Source organism: Podarcis pityusensis, assembly GCF_964106645.2.
Source record: "Podarcis pityusensis genome assembly, chromosome: 14".
NCBI classification, from domain to species: domain Eukaryota; kingdom Metazoa; phylum Chordata; class Lepidosauria; order Squamata; family Lacertidae; genus Podarcis; species Podarcis pityusensis.
Window position 1 is genome coordinate 26,652,820 of NC_138039.1, and position 12,923 is coordinate 26,665,742.

The 12,923-nt window shown below is 43.7% G+C and overlaps 1 protein-coding gene across 1 annotated transcript in view; it reads right to left on the reverse strand.

The window, feature by feature from the left end:
* SPG11 (SPG11 vesicle trafficking associated, spatacsin) overlaps positions 1 to 12,923 on the reverse strand; it is a 32,357-nt gene that overhangs the window by 9,793 nt on the left and 9,641 nt on the right. The window contains exons 11-25 of the mRNA XM_080982074.1: positions 12,665 to 12,841; positions 11,843 to 11,914; positions 11,334 to 11,461; positions 10,808 to 10,980; positions 9,820 to 10,018; positions 9,201 to 9,404; positions 8,614 to 8,720; positions 7,584 to 7,729; positions 7,209 to 7,361; positions 5,307 to 5,373; positions 2,906 to 3,071; positions 2,393 to 2,598; positions 1,918 to 2,026; positions 772 to 931; positions 105 to 377 (exon numbers count right to left, since the gene is read on the reverse strand). Coding sequence (XP_080838200.1) covers positions 105 to 377; positions 772 to 931; positions 1,918 to 2,026; positions 2,393 to 2,598; positions 2,906 to 3,071; positions 5,307 to 5,373; positions 7,209 to 7,361; positions 7,584 to 7,729; positions 8,614 to 8,720; positions 9,201 to 9,404; positions 9,820 to 10,018; positions 10,808 to 10,980; positions 11,334 to 11,461; positions 11,843 to 11,914; positions 12,665 to 12,841 — 2,340 coding nt within the window. The remainder of the gene's footprint in view (positions 1 to 104; positions 378 to 771; positions 932 to 1,917; positions 2,027 to 2,392; positions 2,599 to 2,905; positions 3,072 to 5,306; positions 5,374 to 7,208; positions 7,362 to 7,583; positions 7,730 to 8,613; positions 8,721 to 9,200; positions 9,405 to 9,819; positions 10,019 to 10,807; positions 10,981 to 11,333; positions 11,462 to 11,842; positions 11,915 to 12,664; positions 12,842 to 12,923) is intronic.

Genomic DNA, 12,923 nt, shown 5'->3' on the forward strand with positions numbered 1-12,923 from the left:
CACCTTGAGGAATGTACTTGCAAATATTTCTAAAATATCACACATACGGCCTACGGAAATAAATGAACAACAGAAGCACAGGGCCATCCTCAGAGCATTCTTACCTGGAAGCATGCAGCAAGGATGCTCAGAATGGGAGCCTGGTGTTTCACAGCTTCACCCAGAAGGTAATGCCAGGGACGCGGCTGCTCCTGACACCAAAGGAGAATGCGGAAAAGATCACTGGTGTGGGTGCCTGGCTTTTGCTCATGCCTCAGCCGGTGGGAGTTGCCACCCTGACCGTCCTCCAGTGGAGTAACTGAGGACTGCAAACTCTCCAAGGCCAGCCTCAAGTGGTCCTGCAGAGGAGGGGGAAACTCCTGGAGGATGGGGACAACCTGGGGAAGGGAAAGAACAAACTAGGTGAACAGTATAAAGTGAACAAACAGCGCAAAGAGGCAACCAGACAATGGTTTATTGAAGTCTTCACCAACTTGGTGCCCTCGAGGGACTGATGGGAGTTGCAGAACAGAACACCTGGAAGTCTAGTTTATTGTCTTGAGCTCATGAGTCACAGCAAAGTGGTACACATACCAAACACAAATTAGAATTCTACTATATTAATGCCTTTATAGATTTGTACCTGTCTTTCTGCTGCCAGGGCAAATGAAGCCACATTAGTGATCTCTCCCCCTATTTCAAGAGCATTGTCTGTCCAAAGCAGCCACTGCAAAGACTAAACCCCAAATTAATAAAGATGGCCATATCAATTTTGCCTGAAGGGTTCCTTACCTCAGAGGGTTGGTAGTTGTACCTCTGGGCTTCAATGAGGAACTGTAGCCATTCGCTGGATCTCGCACACACCTTCAGGTATGACATGCTCAGCTTGAGGCCGTGGAGCCTGCAAAACTGGGCCACCAGAGACCACTGCTTCCTTGCCTCGCTGGATGTCCTATGGGGAAGGGATGTATTAGCTCTACTGAAACAGCCAGTAACTTAAGCTTCCACCTCCATAAAAAACACTTGCCAAGAACAACCAAAACCTTCAAGGGACTAGCACAACAGCCCTCTAAAGAAAAGGCAAGTGAAGGCATAGAACATTACTATTATTATTATGCATGGTGTGCAGAAAATGAACACATCATACTAGACCACACTTGGGTCATCCAATTAAGATAAATGGTGGAAGAGTAGAGACAAACAAAAGGAAAGACATTGCAAGAATTTGCTAACATAAAACATAGCGATGGCCATGAATCTGGGTTGCTTTGAAAGGGGTCAGCATTCAAGGGGAACAAGGCTATCAAAGGCTACTGGTTATGACAGCGAGATATTACTACCTCCAGTGTCAGAGGGGGCATTCCTATGAATGGCAGCTGCTATGGGTGGGAGAGTGTCATTGCTCTCGTGCCTCAGGGGTATCTGGAAACAGCACTGGATTAATTGGGCCCTTTGCTTCTTACACTCTTCTCTGCCCCTCCTTGCTTTGGTGTTCTTAACTACCCCTCTCCATCCCCTGTGACTCAAGTGAATGTGGAGATACAGGAAACTGAAACACAGAAACAGCATTTGGAAGGGGACTCTCTCTTTGCTAATATGCAGCTAGCAGGGATTCCAGGCTAAAAAGTAAAGGGGGTGGAGACAGCATGCAAGCTATACTTGTTTTCCTCCTTTTTTTTTTTTTGTTCTATACATCACACTTCAACCTTAAGCTGTATTTGTGATGTTCTATTATGTTATTGTTATTTATTGTTTGTAAGCTGCTATGAGATTCACTTGAATGAAAAGTGGCATAGAAATATAATAAATCAAATCAAATCTACTCAAAAATCAAATCAATCCTTCCAAATTTGAATCCTTAAGTCTTCATAGAAGTAATATAAGGCCACAAAGAATGTATAGCAAATTCCCACCACTGGGCTCAAAGGGCTGACTCACTTGCTTATCTCCTGGTGCTCCATCTTATCCCACACGGCTTCCTCCAAGCAGACAAGGAGTTCTTCTGCTGCTGTTTTTTCTCCCTCTGCCAACTGAGTCAGCTTTTCAACTGCAAACAGAAAAGGCAAAGCATTCTGCTTCATGTGGCTGCAGAATACTTCAAAGTTATATTTTCCCCCCAATAGGTTATCTACCTTTGGTTTAGCGTTTTAGCGCTTTTATCATCATTATGGATTTTTGTTTTGCTGGTATTCTAACCTTGTGATTTTATGGTGTCTACTTTGTAAATCACTTGGGATTTTTAAAACATCAAACAGTCTACAAACTTATTAAATAAATATAACAGTTCTAACTTCACTGTGGATGTGGACTTTGCCATTCAGGAACAAAAGGGCAGGGGGCTTTCTGCTCTTGCGTGCCCATCAAATATTACACTCTTTTCTTCAATAGAGAAAACATGTAGAAGAAACACTACCCAAGGACTGCCTGATCGAGTTATGCTGAGGCTCCTCTCTTTGAGACATGAAGCTCAGGATCACGTTGGCAGCTTTAACATCCACCCGGAGTTTGAGGCTATCAAGGCCCAGCAGTTCCAAAAAGCAGGCGCAGGCGGAAGCCACAGATGGCACATAAAAGAAGGAGAGGGCCAAGGAGTAGGCGTCATTGCCTGCTTGCTGGATCCTAGGGAAGAAAAGGCAGCAGCCGTTAGCATCATGCATCTGGAACAGCAGAGAGGTTGCAAGGAAAGGACCCAACTCTGCACACAGTCAAAATCAAAGCCAAGGGGACTGTAAGCAGGTCAGGAAAAACCTGGGGTACAAATCTGAAAAGTACTTTATATAAATTAATACCCCTTCTTACAAGGCAGCTTACATCTATCTAAAGCAACACAATACGTTATTGCAATACAAAGATTTCTCCATAGAAAATGTTCTGTCGCGAACATGAGAGGCTCCTTTCCAAATCTCTGCTGCTTTCAAATACTCACAGCTGCTTTGGAGTTTTGTTCTGTGCCAGCTGTTGGACTAAAAAAGTCCCAAAAGCAAATGAGGGGCGTTCATGACGCAAGAAGTAGGAGAAATCCAGACGTTCAACTACAGCATATTTGTTGACAAAAGCGGCACTTGAGAAGTGAGGAAGGTCACTACAGGTATCTAAAGAGAAGGGAGAAAACGGTGGTGAGTAGACAGAAAAATAGCAGGCTCCACAGGCCCAAGTGCCAGACACAATTCTTCTGGCTGACTCCTTGAAACTTGGCCTCACACCTGGCCAAAGGCACTTCTCTTGGATCAGCCCACTGAAAAAGCTACAAAAAGGCACCTCTGTCCTTTCATGTATAAGTGTTGTGGGTTTCAATGGGGCTGGCGCAGGAAAAGTTTCTGGTAGGAAGCTTTGCTGCTCAGTGTCTACACCAGAAAGTAACTGACAATCTCAGCAATCGACGTAAAAACTTAAGAGCCTATTGGATCAGACCCAAGGTCTGTCTAAACCAGCATCCTGTTCTCACAATGGCCAAACACAAGCCCCAACAGGAAGCCCCAACACAGGACCTGAGTGCCAGAGCACCGTATGGGATTACAGTTGAAACACCAGCAACAGCCATTATAGCTTTGGGGATGGACAGTTTTGCCCCTTGAAAGAGGAAGCCTTGCCAAACTAGCGCTCTCCAGATGTTTTTGATTACAACTCCCATCAACACCAGCCAAATAAGGCCAAGCTGGCAAAGACTACCCCAGAGCCTCCACAGGGTCCCAACATTGGAAGAGCAACAGAGTTACAGGCTGTCCAGCTGCCAATGGAAGCAGACTGGGGTGGGGGCTATTTTCCCACACAGCCTTCACATGCCCTTCTAATAGCTGCAGCTGAAACAGCCACACCACTGCCAAAAACTTCTGAGGGGAACTGCACTGGTTTCTAAAAGCAAGTTCCACTTGCATAAAGTATCTTGATTTATTATAGCACTCTATAATTCATAACTAGATACATCACAGATATGAACACAATTACTATCTAGAAGAGCACACAACCCATTAAACAAAACAAAACCCACAAGAACAATCCCTGGGACAATAAATTATGGTGTCTTTTAACCAGCTGCTTTCTGGTCTTCTCTGCCAGTGAAACCCCAGGAGTTTTATCTGCTTATCGAACCACTTGTATAAAAACTTACTGACCTATCCAGTAGTGGCCAGAAGGAGGACAACTAGTTGGTTTCAAATTCCAGAATAAAAATGGCAAGAAGGGAGGACTTGACCCAACATTTCCACTTCCATTAGACCTTCCCTCTCTCAAGACCACCAAACTGTCAACAAACCTTCTAAATAAAACTTGGGAATGCAGAACATCCAGGGTGAGAGAAGTAAAACACAAGTGGCATCTTGTACAAATAATTGATAAATTGGATACATTTTCCATCGATAATTTTAAAAAGTGCAGAGAAATTTTTATTTGTATGAACCAAGAGCTCTTGAAAACATTATATTGAAGGACTGGATTTGATTAAACTTGTTGTGCAACTGAACTTGGCTTAAAGAAAAGAGGGGCACAGTCCAGTGCTGCTGCAGGTATTCTAAGAGAGTCCATTTTCATCCATATACTATTACAGCTGTCACTTGGAGCCAAAGACACTTTAGTAAATGTGGATACAGAGCTAAAGTTTTTAAGCAGCCAACCATGCCCTAAAATCTGTGGGGCCAGTTTCCAAAGCAGTGGCTGCATCTGATCCAGACTGCAACCCTGTAAAGAATTTGGACTGAGACTTTGGAATGGTAAACATTTCATTGCTGCTGGAACAGGATGGCCTCCTCTGATATAGAATAACCACAGGACCATTGTCTGACTTGCAGTGGCTTACTGGACAGCGTAAAGTTTGTGTGTGAGAGCCAAGAAGTGGAATGATGAAAGGGAGCTCCAAGGGAAGGAGAACTCTTTTTCAAGAATTTGTTCAAGAATTTGGCTGTCCAATAGCCACATCCACTGAATAAACTTTTTAAAAAATTGTAATCTGTAAACAATTTAAATTACAGGAGCAAGACAACATGGCCAAAAACCATTTAAGATCAAGTCTTAATAACCGGCAAAAAGACAACACAGAATTTTTTTTGTTGCCAACTTTAGGAGAGTGGCAGTCTGGGACATCATTTAGATTCAAGATAAACAGCTAAGAGGCTAGAATACAAACTTGCCTAATTCTAGGGCTCAATTTCACCTTTTGAAAGATCAGATGCAACAGGGAGAGCAAAGAAGATTCTGCTGGAAGCCAAACCTCTCAGCATCTTGTCAGCTCCCAGAGAAATGTCTGTTTAACAGAATGAAATACTAGGAGATTCCACACACATATACTTTATACTCACTTTAAATAGTAACAAGATACGGCAAAAGTTACCTACCAGGTATGACAAGCGTATTTGCTGACTGCCAGCCAAACAATTTTGTGGGATCAAATGGAACTAACGCCTGAAAAATTAGAACACAACATTAATTTCAAGGCCTGCTTAAAATGCAGCAAACATGTTAACCCAAGCTGCTCGACTGAGCACACATCTTGTGCAGCATCTTACACATGTAGTACAGCTGCTGCCACACACTGACCCAGATATTCTGGAATGAAACAGTCACATCAAATTCAAACCCAGTCTTATATACATACACTCCACAGAGCAGAGCGCAGCTCCAGAGGATTTTATTTATTCAAAAGAATATTTAAGCCACTTAATATTTTAAAGTATCCGTGTCAAGTGAAACCAAGCTGAGAGGAGAAAATTATCCACAGAGGGCGAGCAAAAGGGCATTTCACTCTTAAACATGGGTAGGCAAACTAGGGCCCAGATCCAGCCCAATCACCTTCTAAATCCAGCCCGCAGACGGTCGGGGAATCAGCGTCTTTTTATATGAGTAGAATGTGTGCTTTTATTTAAAATGCATCTCTGAGTTATTTGTGGGGCATAGGAATTCGTTCATTTTTATTTTTATTTCGAAAATATAGTCCAGCCCCCCACAAGGTCTGAGGGACAGTGGACCGGCCCTCTGCTGAAAAAGTTTGCTGATCCCTGCTTAAGCATCCAACAAGATGCAGCAGCTCCATGAAATGCTCTTGTGGTAAGTGATGGTGGGAGAAGCAGGTGCCCTTCCACTTGTGCAAGCCAGGGCTATTGCTATGTAGCTGTGGCTAAGATGGGGAGAAGTGGCCAAGGGGTGGTGGTATGAGAGCCATGTCACCGGCAGTACTGCTCCCTGCCTTGCAAGGCTTTTTCCACTTGGCCTGGGAAGACTGACTCCAGCTACAAAAGCTGAGGCTGCTGAACAGATTCTTAGGTTGGGGGGGTGTAGTTGGGGGCAGGGTAGTTGTTCTTGTTTCTATTAATTGTTTTGTGCCTTTATTTTAAATCTTATTATGATTTATGTGGAAACTGTTTAATTTGGTTGTGCACTATTTGATGTTTTATTTACCGTTTATGACAACTTACATTTGCAATTATGTGTCATTTTTAATGTTACAAGCTGCCTTGAGGATGGCTTTAACTATGGAAAGGTGACATGCAAATAAAATTATGTATGTATATATGTTCTAGTGTACACTGCTGGGAGCCCTGGGCCCCTGTACGTTGGAAGGAGGTGTGTCATAGGCTAAGCCCCTAGGAGATCCACACAGCTTCAGTCATGTGGCTTTTTTCCTACCTGCTCCTGTGACTGTGTGATTAGGGAGCTGCTCTGTGAAGCTGGAGGCTGCGGCCTCTCCCTATCCAATCCCAAATTAATGCTGCTTGCAGAATACCCAGAAGGAAGAAGCAATGCCTTGCAGAGGTCACCTTCAGCATTTTGCAGGAAAGGAACTCAAACCTGTGCCCCACTTTCCCAATACAGCCCTTTTTCAAGTCTTACTGGTGTAAGTTTGGGTAAAGTGGCAGTTGCTGTAACTAGACTACAGCATTACAGCACCCAGATCAAGGGAAGTAATAGTTCCACTCTATTCTGCCTTGCTCAAACCCCACCTGGGCACCACATTTTAAGAAGGATATGGACAAGCTGGAACATGGGCAGAGGAGGGCCACTAACATGATAAAGGGTCTACAAATCAAGTCTTATGAGGAACAGTTGAAGGAGTTGTGTACGTTTAGCCTGGAAGAGAAGACTGAAAAGTGATAAACCTCCTTCCTTGGAGGGTTTTCAGCAGAGGTTGGATGAGTTTCCTACATTGCAGGGGGTTGGGCTGGATAACCCTTGGGGTCCCTTCCAACCCTACAATTCTATGATTCTATTTGTATTGGGGGCAGATAGGTATATATTTATACCTGGACAAGGTGGTAGAGAGAAATGTCGGAAGGCAAGGTCCCATGACTGGTATACTGGGGGAAGAGGGCTGCTCTCAGCTTGGGATAAGGAGCAAGGGCCATCCTGAAGAGCTGGGCATCTACTTTCTGTCCTCCATCTCCATTCTGAAGGACCTACAATGAAGAAGAAGAACCTGAATACACTTGCAAGGAAATGGGAACCGAACAGTTCATTGGCACAAGCCACAGCACCTGGCACAAGGCTTTATCTGCACCTTCAGAGAAAGAACACGACCCAAATTTTCTGAGGCTGCTGGCATTTAAGATCTTTTTGACATTTGCTGTCACTTTGAAAGGAAAAGGTCATCAACAGCCTGCCAATATTCTACAGCATACCTGGTCAATACCTCCAGGGGTGTACATTGTGGTGGCAAGAGCAAGGAGCGTTCGGCCTTCCAACAGCATTGTGCTCACACTGGCCTGGTTGCTGGGAATCAAGATCTGGGCGTTTGCCAGGCTAGCTTGGAAAATCTTATTTGCATCTGGAGGGAGGAAAGAAAGAAAAAACTGTTGCCTTGTTTTCCATTATTATACCCTGTTTTCTGCCCAAGAACAGGCTCCAAAGGCGGATGGCAAAGAGAAGAAATTCACACATTATTATTTATTATTTTTATTATTATTTGATTTCTTACCTGCCCTTCACCATTACAACAATTTTAAAATACAATATTAAAACCAGTTAAAACACAGCAAAACTTTAAAAGGCCAAACACATGGCAACAATAATAGTTGATCAACAGTTGACTTTTCTAACATCAGCCAGAATGTTACCTCCAATTTAAATAAAAATAAAAATCCAACCCATGGCATATACAATCCTCTCTCTGAAAGCTCCCTGTGGGGAAGGTTCCATAGATGGGGCACTGCTATAACTAGTTCCCCCACCACAATGCTGTAGGTAGGGGAACCTGGAGCAGGACTTACCACCCCTTTGAGTTGGGTCCAGAAATCAACCAGGAGTCAGTTAAGAACAAAAAAGATTTCATTCCTATGTCGAAAGCCCAGTACGTTCTGGACCAGCTGTTGCATCCAAACGTTTTTTAAAGGCAGCCCCATATAAAGCACACTGCAGAAACCTAATCTTTGAGGTTAGCAGACTGTTATTGACAGTGGCTGGGTCTCCATTTCTCAGAATAGGATGCCAGAAAACCCACAGACCAGACAACGCTGGTATAAAAGGTGCTCGTCCCCACAGCGACCACCTAAGCATCCACAGAAAAGGTCAAGCCCAGGTGAGTTCCAACCTGACCATTTAGGGAGAATCCATCATCACTTTGGATGGTCAATGGCTCACAAATGTTTGTTTTTCATCAGAATTGCACAAAGAACATTGGCCCAGAAGAGAATCACAGATGAAGGTTCCTACCTCCAGAATTGCTGGCGATGGCTCGACACCGCACTAAAAACTCAAACCACGGATGAGCTTCGTGAAGTGCTTTGTCATCCAAAAGAGGGCAATTTGAAGGAAATAAACTGCAAAATCAAGGACACAATATCAATTTCATAGAATAAAAAAGAAAAACAAGTTATTTCCCCCTTCTAAAATATGGGCCAGTAGACGGCTGGGCAAGCAGCCACATGGATTTTGAGAAGACCAACTGCTCTGGCAGGAGTAAAAGAGACTGATGTCTTAGTTAGCTAGGGGTGTACTGGCCACACAGACCCCACTGGGCAAGCACTCTCTCATCTCTGCTCCTTTAGGTTACAAAATTAGATGATGCTCCAGCTGCAGAGTCCTGAATAAAGCTCCATTGGAGGAAGGCAACAGTCTGGGGGCATGGGGAGAAGTTCTGCTGCCTTTGTTCTGAAAACATTTTGGAGGGGGTGGTGGAAGGAGGATGTCTGACGAGGCTTCACCAACCTGAACTACAACTCCCATCACAGGTAGACAAAGCAGGTAGACACATATACAAATGTGTGTATACGAAACCACTTCAGTTCATGTATTCCTACCTATAGTAGTCGAGATAGGTGTAGAGAAGATGGTCCAGCCCATGTTCTAAACAGTACAGGATAAAGCAGGCATGGAAATCTAAGCCACTGGTGGACATATATTCTGGAACAGGATGAGGATTCTGCATCACTCCTCCAACAAGAGTCAATCTCTGGAGAAGGCATTCAAAGTCTTCTAGTTCCACTGGCACAAATATTCCATTGCTACCAAGAAAAACAAAGCAATCTTTTTAATGCAAAGCAGCCAGTGATCTCTTCACAAAGTTGTTAAGGAGACTTCCACCAATAAACACTACTTCCACCAATAAACGATACTGCTTGACAGAAGTTGATCATCAATTTAGAGCTAGACAGGGGAACACCTTTCAGCCTAAAGGCCAGATTCAATACCTGGCTAGTCTTCAGGGGCCACATTCCAATGGTGGGTGGGTAAGAGATTATGTAAAATTATGGGCAATTATAAGTCTAACCCAGGAAACTACAGAAAGTTGCAGGGCAGATCAAAATGACTGATGTCAAATGATGTCAAGTGGGCACAGTTTGCTGGAATTGGCCTGGTGGACTGAATGAGACCCGTGGCCAGAGGTTCCACCAACCAAGACTTAGACAAGGCACATACCTAGCTAAATTGTCCAATATTTCATTTTGCATGTAATGGCTACACAACGTTCTGCGTTCAATGGTCTCTGTTGTCAGCCGTGGCCAGTTTGTGTTACTCTCCTGTTGCTGAGATGCTGCAATCCATGAGCTCATACTGGAGTAGTCATGCCAAGATGACAGGTGCATCCAAAGAACCTCTGGATCACATGATTTGCGTTCTGTGTGTGGTTTTTTAAAAAAGGTAGTCAGTACAATAAACTAAGTGTACGCCTGTAGTTGCACACTGTGTATAGGGTCACAGGGTTAGTCCCCACTGTCACTGCAAAATAAAGCACTGTAAGCTTAGGAAGAGTAAATGTGTATGAGCCAATCTGTTTCCTGGTGTAATGCAAAGAATTGGATCTTAGCCTTAAAACCCTTAACAATCTGGGTGCAGGATACCCAAGGGGCTGCTTCACCAACATCAGTCTGCCCTCACTCTATCAGAGAGGCTCCTGTCCATATCCTGTCTGTGGCCAAGGCACAGTTAGTTAGGACAAGGTAAAAGGTCTTCTTGGCAGCTATGCCCTGATTACTGAATACATGACCCTTTGCTCCCCACTCTGGCCCAAATCCAGGATACTCCCGATTCATTCCTTTCAACAGATCCCTTATTATCAATGCAAACTGTAGGAAAGGGGTGGGCTCATCCCAGACATGGACTGCAGGAGGTAACAGGGGGTTAAAAGCTCCTCACATGCTGGGTGGAGTTCCCAATCCAAAACAAGTCCCCAGTGCCTGCCATTTCCTGTTTTTTCCTTTCCCTCTGCAGCCGCTACAAAAATTGAGGGTGCGGAGCAAGTGAGGCTTCAGGGGTCAGATGGGAAGCCTCTGAGGGTTGCATCTGACTTGGGGGTCAGATATCCCCACACTTGCTTTAAAACATTATGGCCTATTGTTAGTCCCAAAAGAACAGCCTTAAGACACAAAGCTCCCTGACCACAACATATTTATGGCAGAGTACTTGCCTTCAGGAGATTGCATAGGAAGAAGAATCGTCTCTCGGGTAACCTGATCCCACCACTGAGCCCAGTTTAACATAATACTGTACTCGGCAATATTAACTCCATCTTCATTGCATTGCAGGAATGAATCCAGAACAGGAATGTGGATAGACAGATGTTGTTCTTTTCTCCAGGAACTGAAAATGAGAACAAAACATCTCTATGAGGTCCATGTCATTTATCTACTCTTCCTGATGAGTTCAGATTTTCAAGCTAGCCACCTTTTCCCCAATACAACCATTTCCAATGAACAGTGAAAGTTTGCAGCCTACAGCACAGTTAAGCTGGAACTGCTAACAACCAGTTGAGTAAGAAGGAAAATCATCTCACACCTTCCATGGAAAGAAAGCTTGCAGCTGGAGAAAGCTGGAGCAAACAAGGACTCACTTTTTTTGCTGCATGGATAGAAATTCAAAACTTTACACAATTCTCATCACATCACTGTTGGTAAAGATGATGTTTTTAAAAATTGAGGCTGAAAATCTATTACCTGGGCTGGGCTGTAGTCTTTTCCTTCTCTTGGAAAGTTTTTGCATAGACATTTTCCACCTTATGCACAAAGTCTATCATTTCCTTCTCAGCTTCAGAAAAGTAGTTTTCCTCTTTCAGTATGTTCACCTTGAGAGTCAGACCAAAACATTAACTAGCAATGCAGTTTGCGCCCTAACATCAAAGGCACTGGAAAAGCAACTCCTTAAAGGGTTTGTTGTCAAATCAAAAATATGAGCAGGAACTGGAAGTGGTCTAGAACAAAACAGTGTGGTGTGGATCCCTGATGGCACTGATGTCACCGCAACAGGATTTCCACATCAGCTACTAATGCCAAAGAGACAACATGAAAGTGAAGTCATCACTGGGACTTGGGTGAAAACTAACACAATTTGTGAGGTGGGGGCAGGCAGTAGCAGCAGAAGTCCCCAGGAATGTACCCTGCACATGCAGGTGAAACATATGAAATTAAAGGACCACAACCCATGCAAAGGGTTTCCCCGCACTCACCAAAAAATCACGAACACGGTGATCAGTTACGTAGAAACATATTTTGCGCAGCTGCTCCATCACATTGAAGCCCTGTCAAGGGAGGGGAAGGGTAGAAGAGTTTACACAAGAAAGTATTAATGCCATATTTTCTCTCACAGGCTTTCTTTTGTGCGTATGTACAAAGAATTTCAGGGCTTGGCTGCAACTTGCAAAGGACTGAAGAAATTTCAACAACAGATTGTGAAATGGGCTTAAAATGCTCAACGCTTAAAAACTCCTGCCTCCCTTCCTCAGACAAATTATTACTATTACTGTTGGTTGCTTTTTACAGCAAAGTGTCTCAAAGCGACTTACATAATAAAAACAGAGGTACGAAAAGATATTAAAACCAAATATAAAAATGGAAATAAAACAAGACCTAAAGTGCTTATCCAAATATATGTACAAAAAAGGAACTACCCTTTTGAAAAAGATGACTGCAGAAAGTGACAACAGACCTATGTAACCGACCCAATTAAGAATCAAATGCATACACGTACACATATATAAATGTCAGTGTGCGTTTGTGTGTGTGTGCTTACCCTTCAATGGATCATGCCCACACTTATTTTTCTCCTAGGTTAGATACTTCTCTCCCTGTCCCCACCCCAATTAAGCAGAATATGACAGGAAAAAGAAAATCCTTAATGAGTTCAACTCCCATTGTTAACTCGCCAAGGATCCCCAATGGCCATTCTTTAGCACCTGAAGAAGCAAAGCCAATCCCTTGCTGTGTGTACCTGCAAATACACTGAAGTAAGCACTGTAGATCAGGCCACGCTCTGAATATGCATTACTCACCATGTTTCTTAAGAGTTTGGAGGCTTCTTTGACATCATCCTTCAGAAGGCTTTTGTACACCAGATCCAGTCCTATCTGGGTCAGCACGTTAAGATTCTGGGCAGGGTTACCTGCCATCCGGAAGAAGGTCTGAGCCTCTGGGAGCTTGTTGTTTAATATGGCTTCAGCAACCATTTGCTGAAAGAGCAAAGAAGGGCATGCAATGCAACTAGCTGCTCTTGAAAAACACCACGCCTGACATTCAACCTCTTTCCTGAAG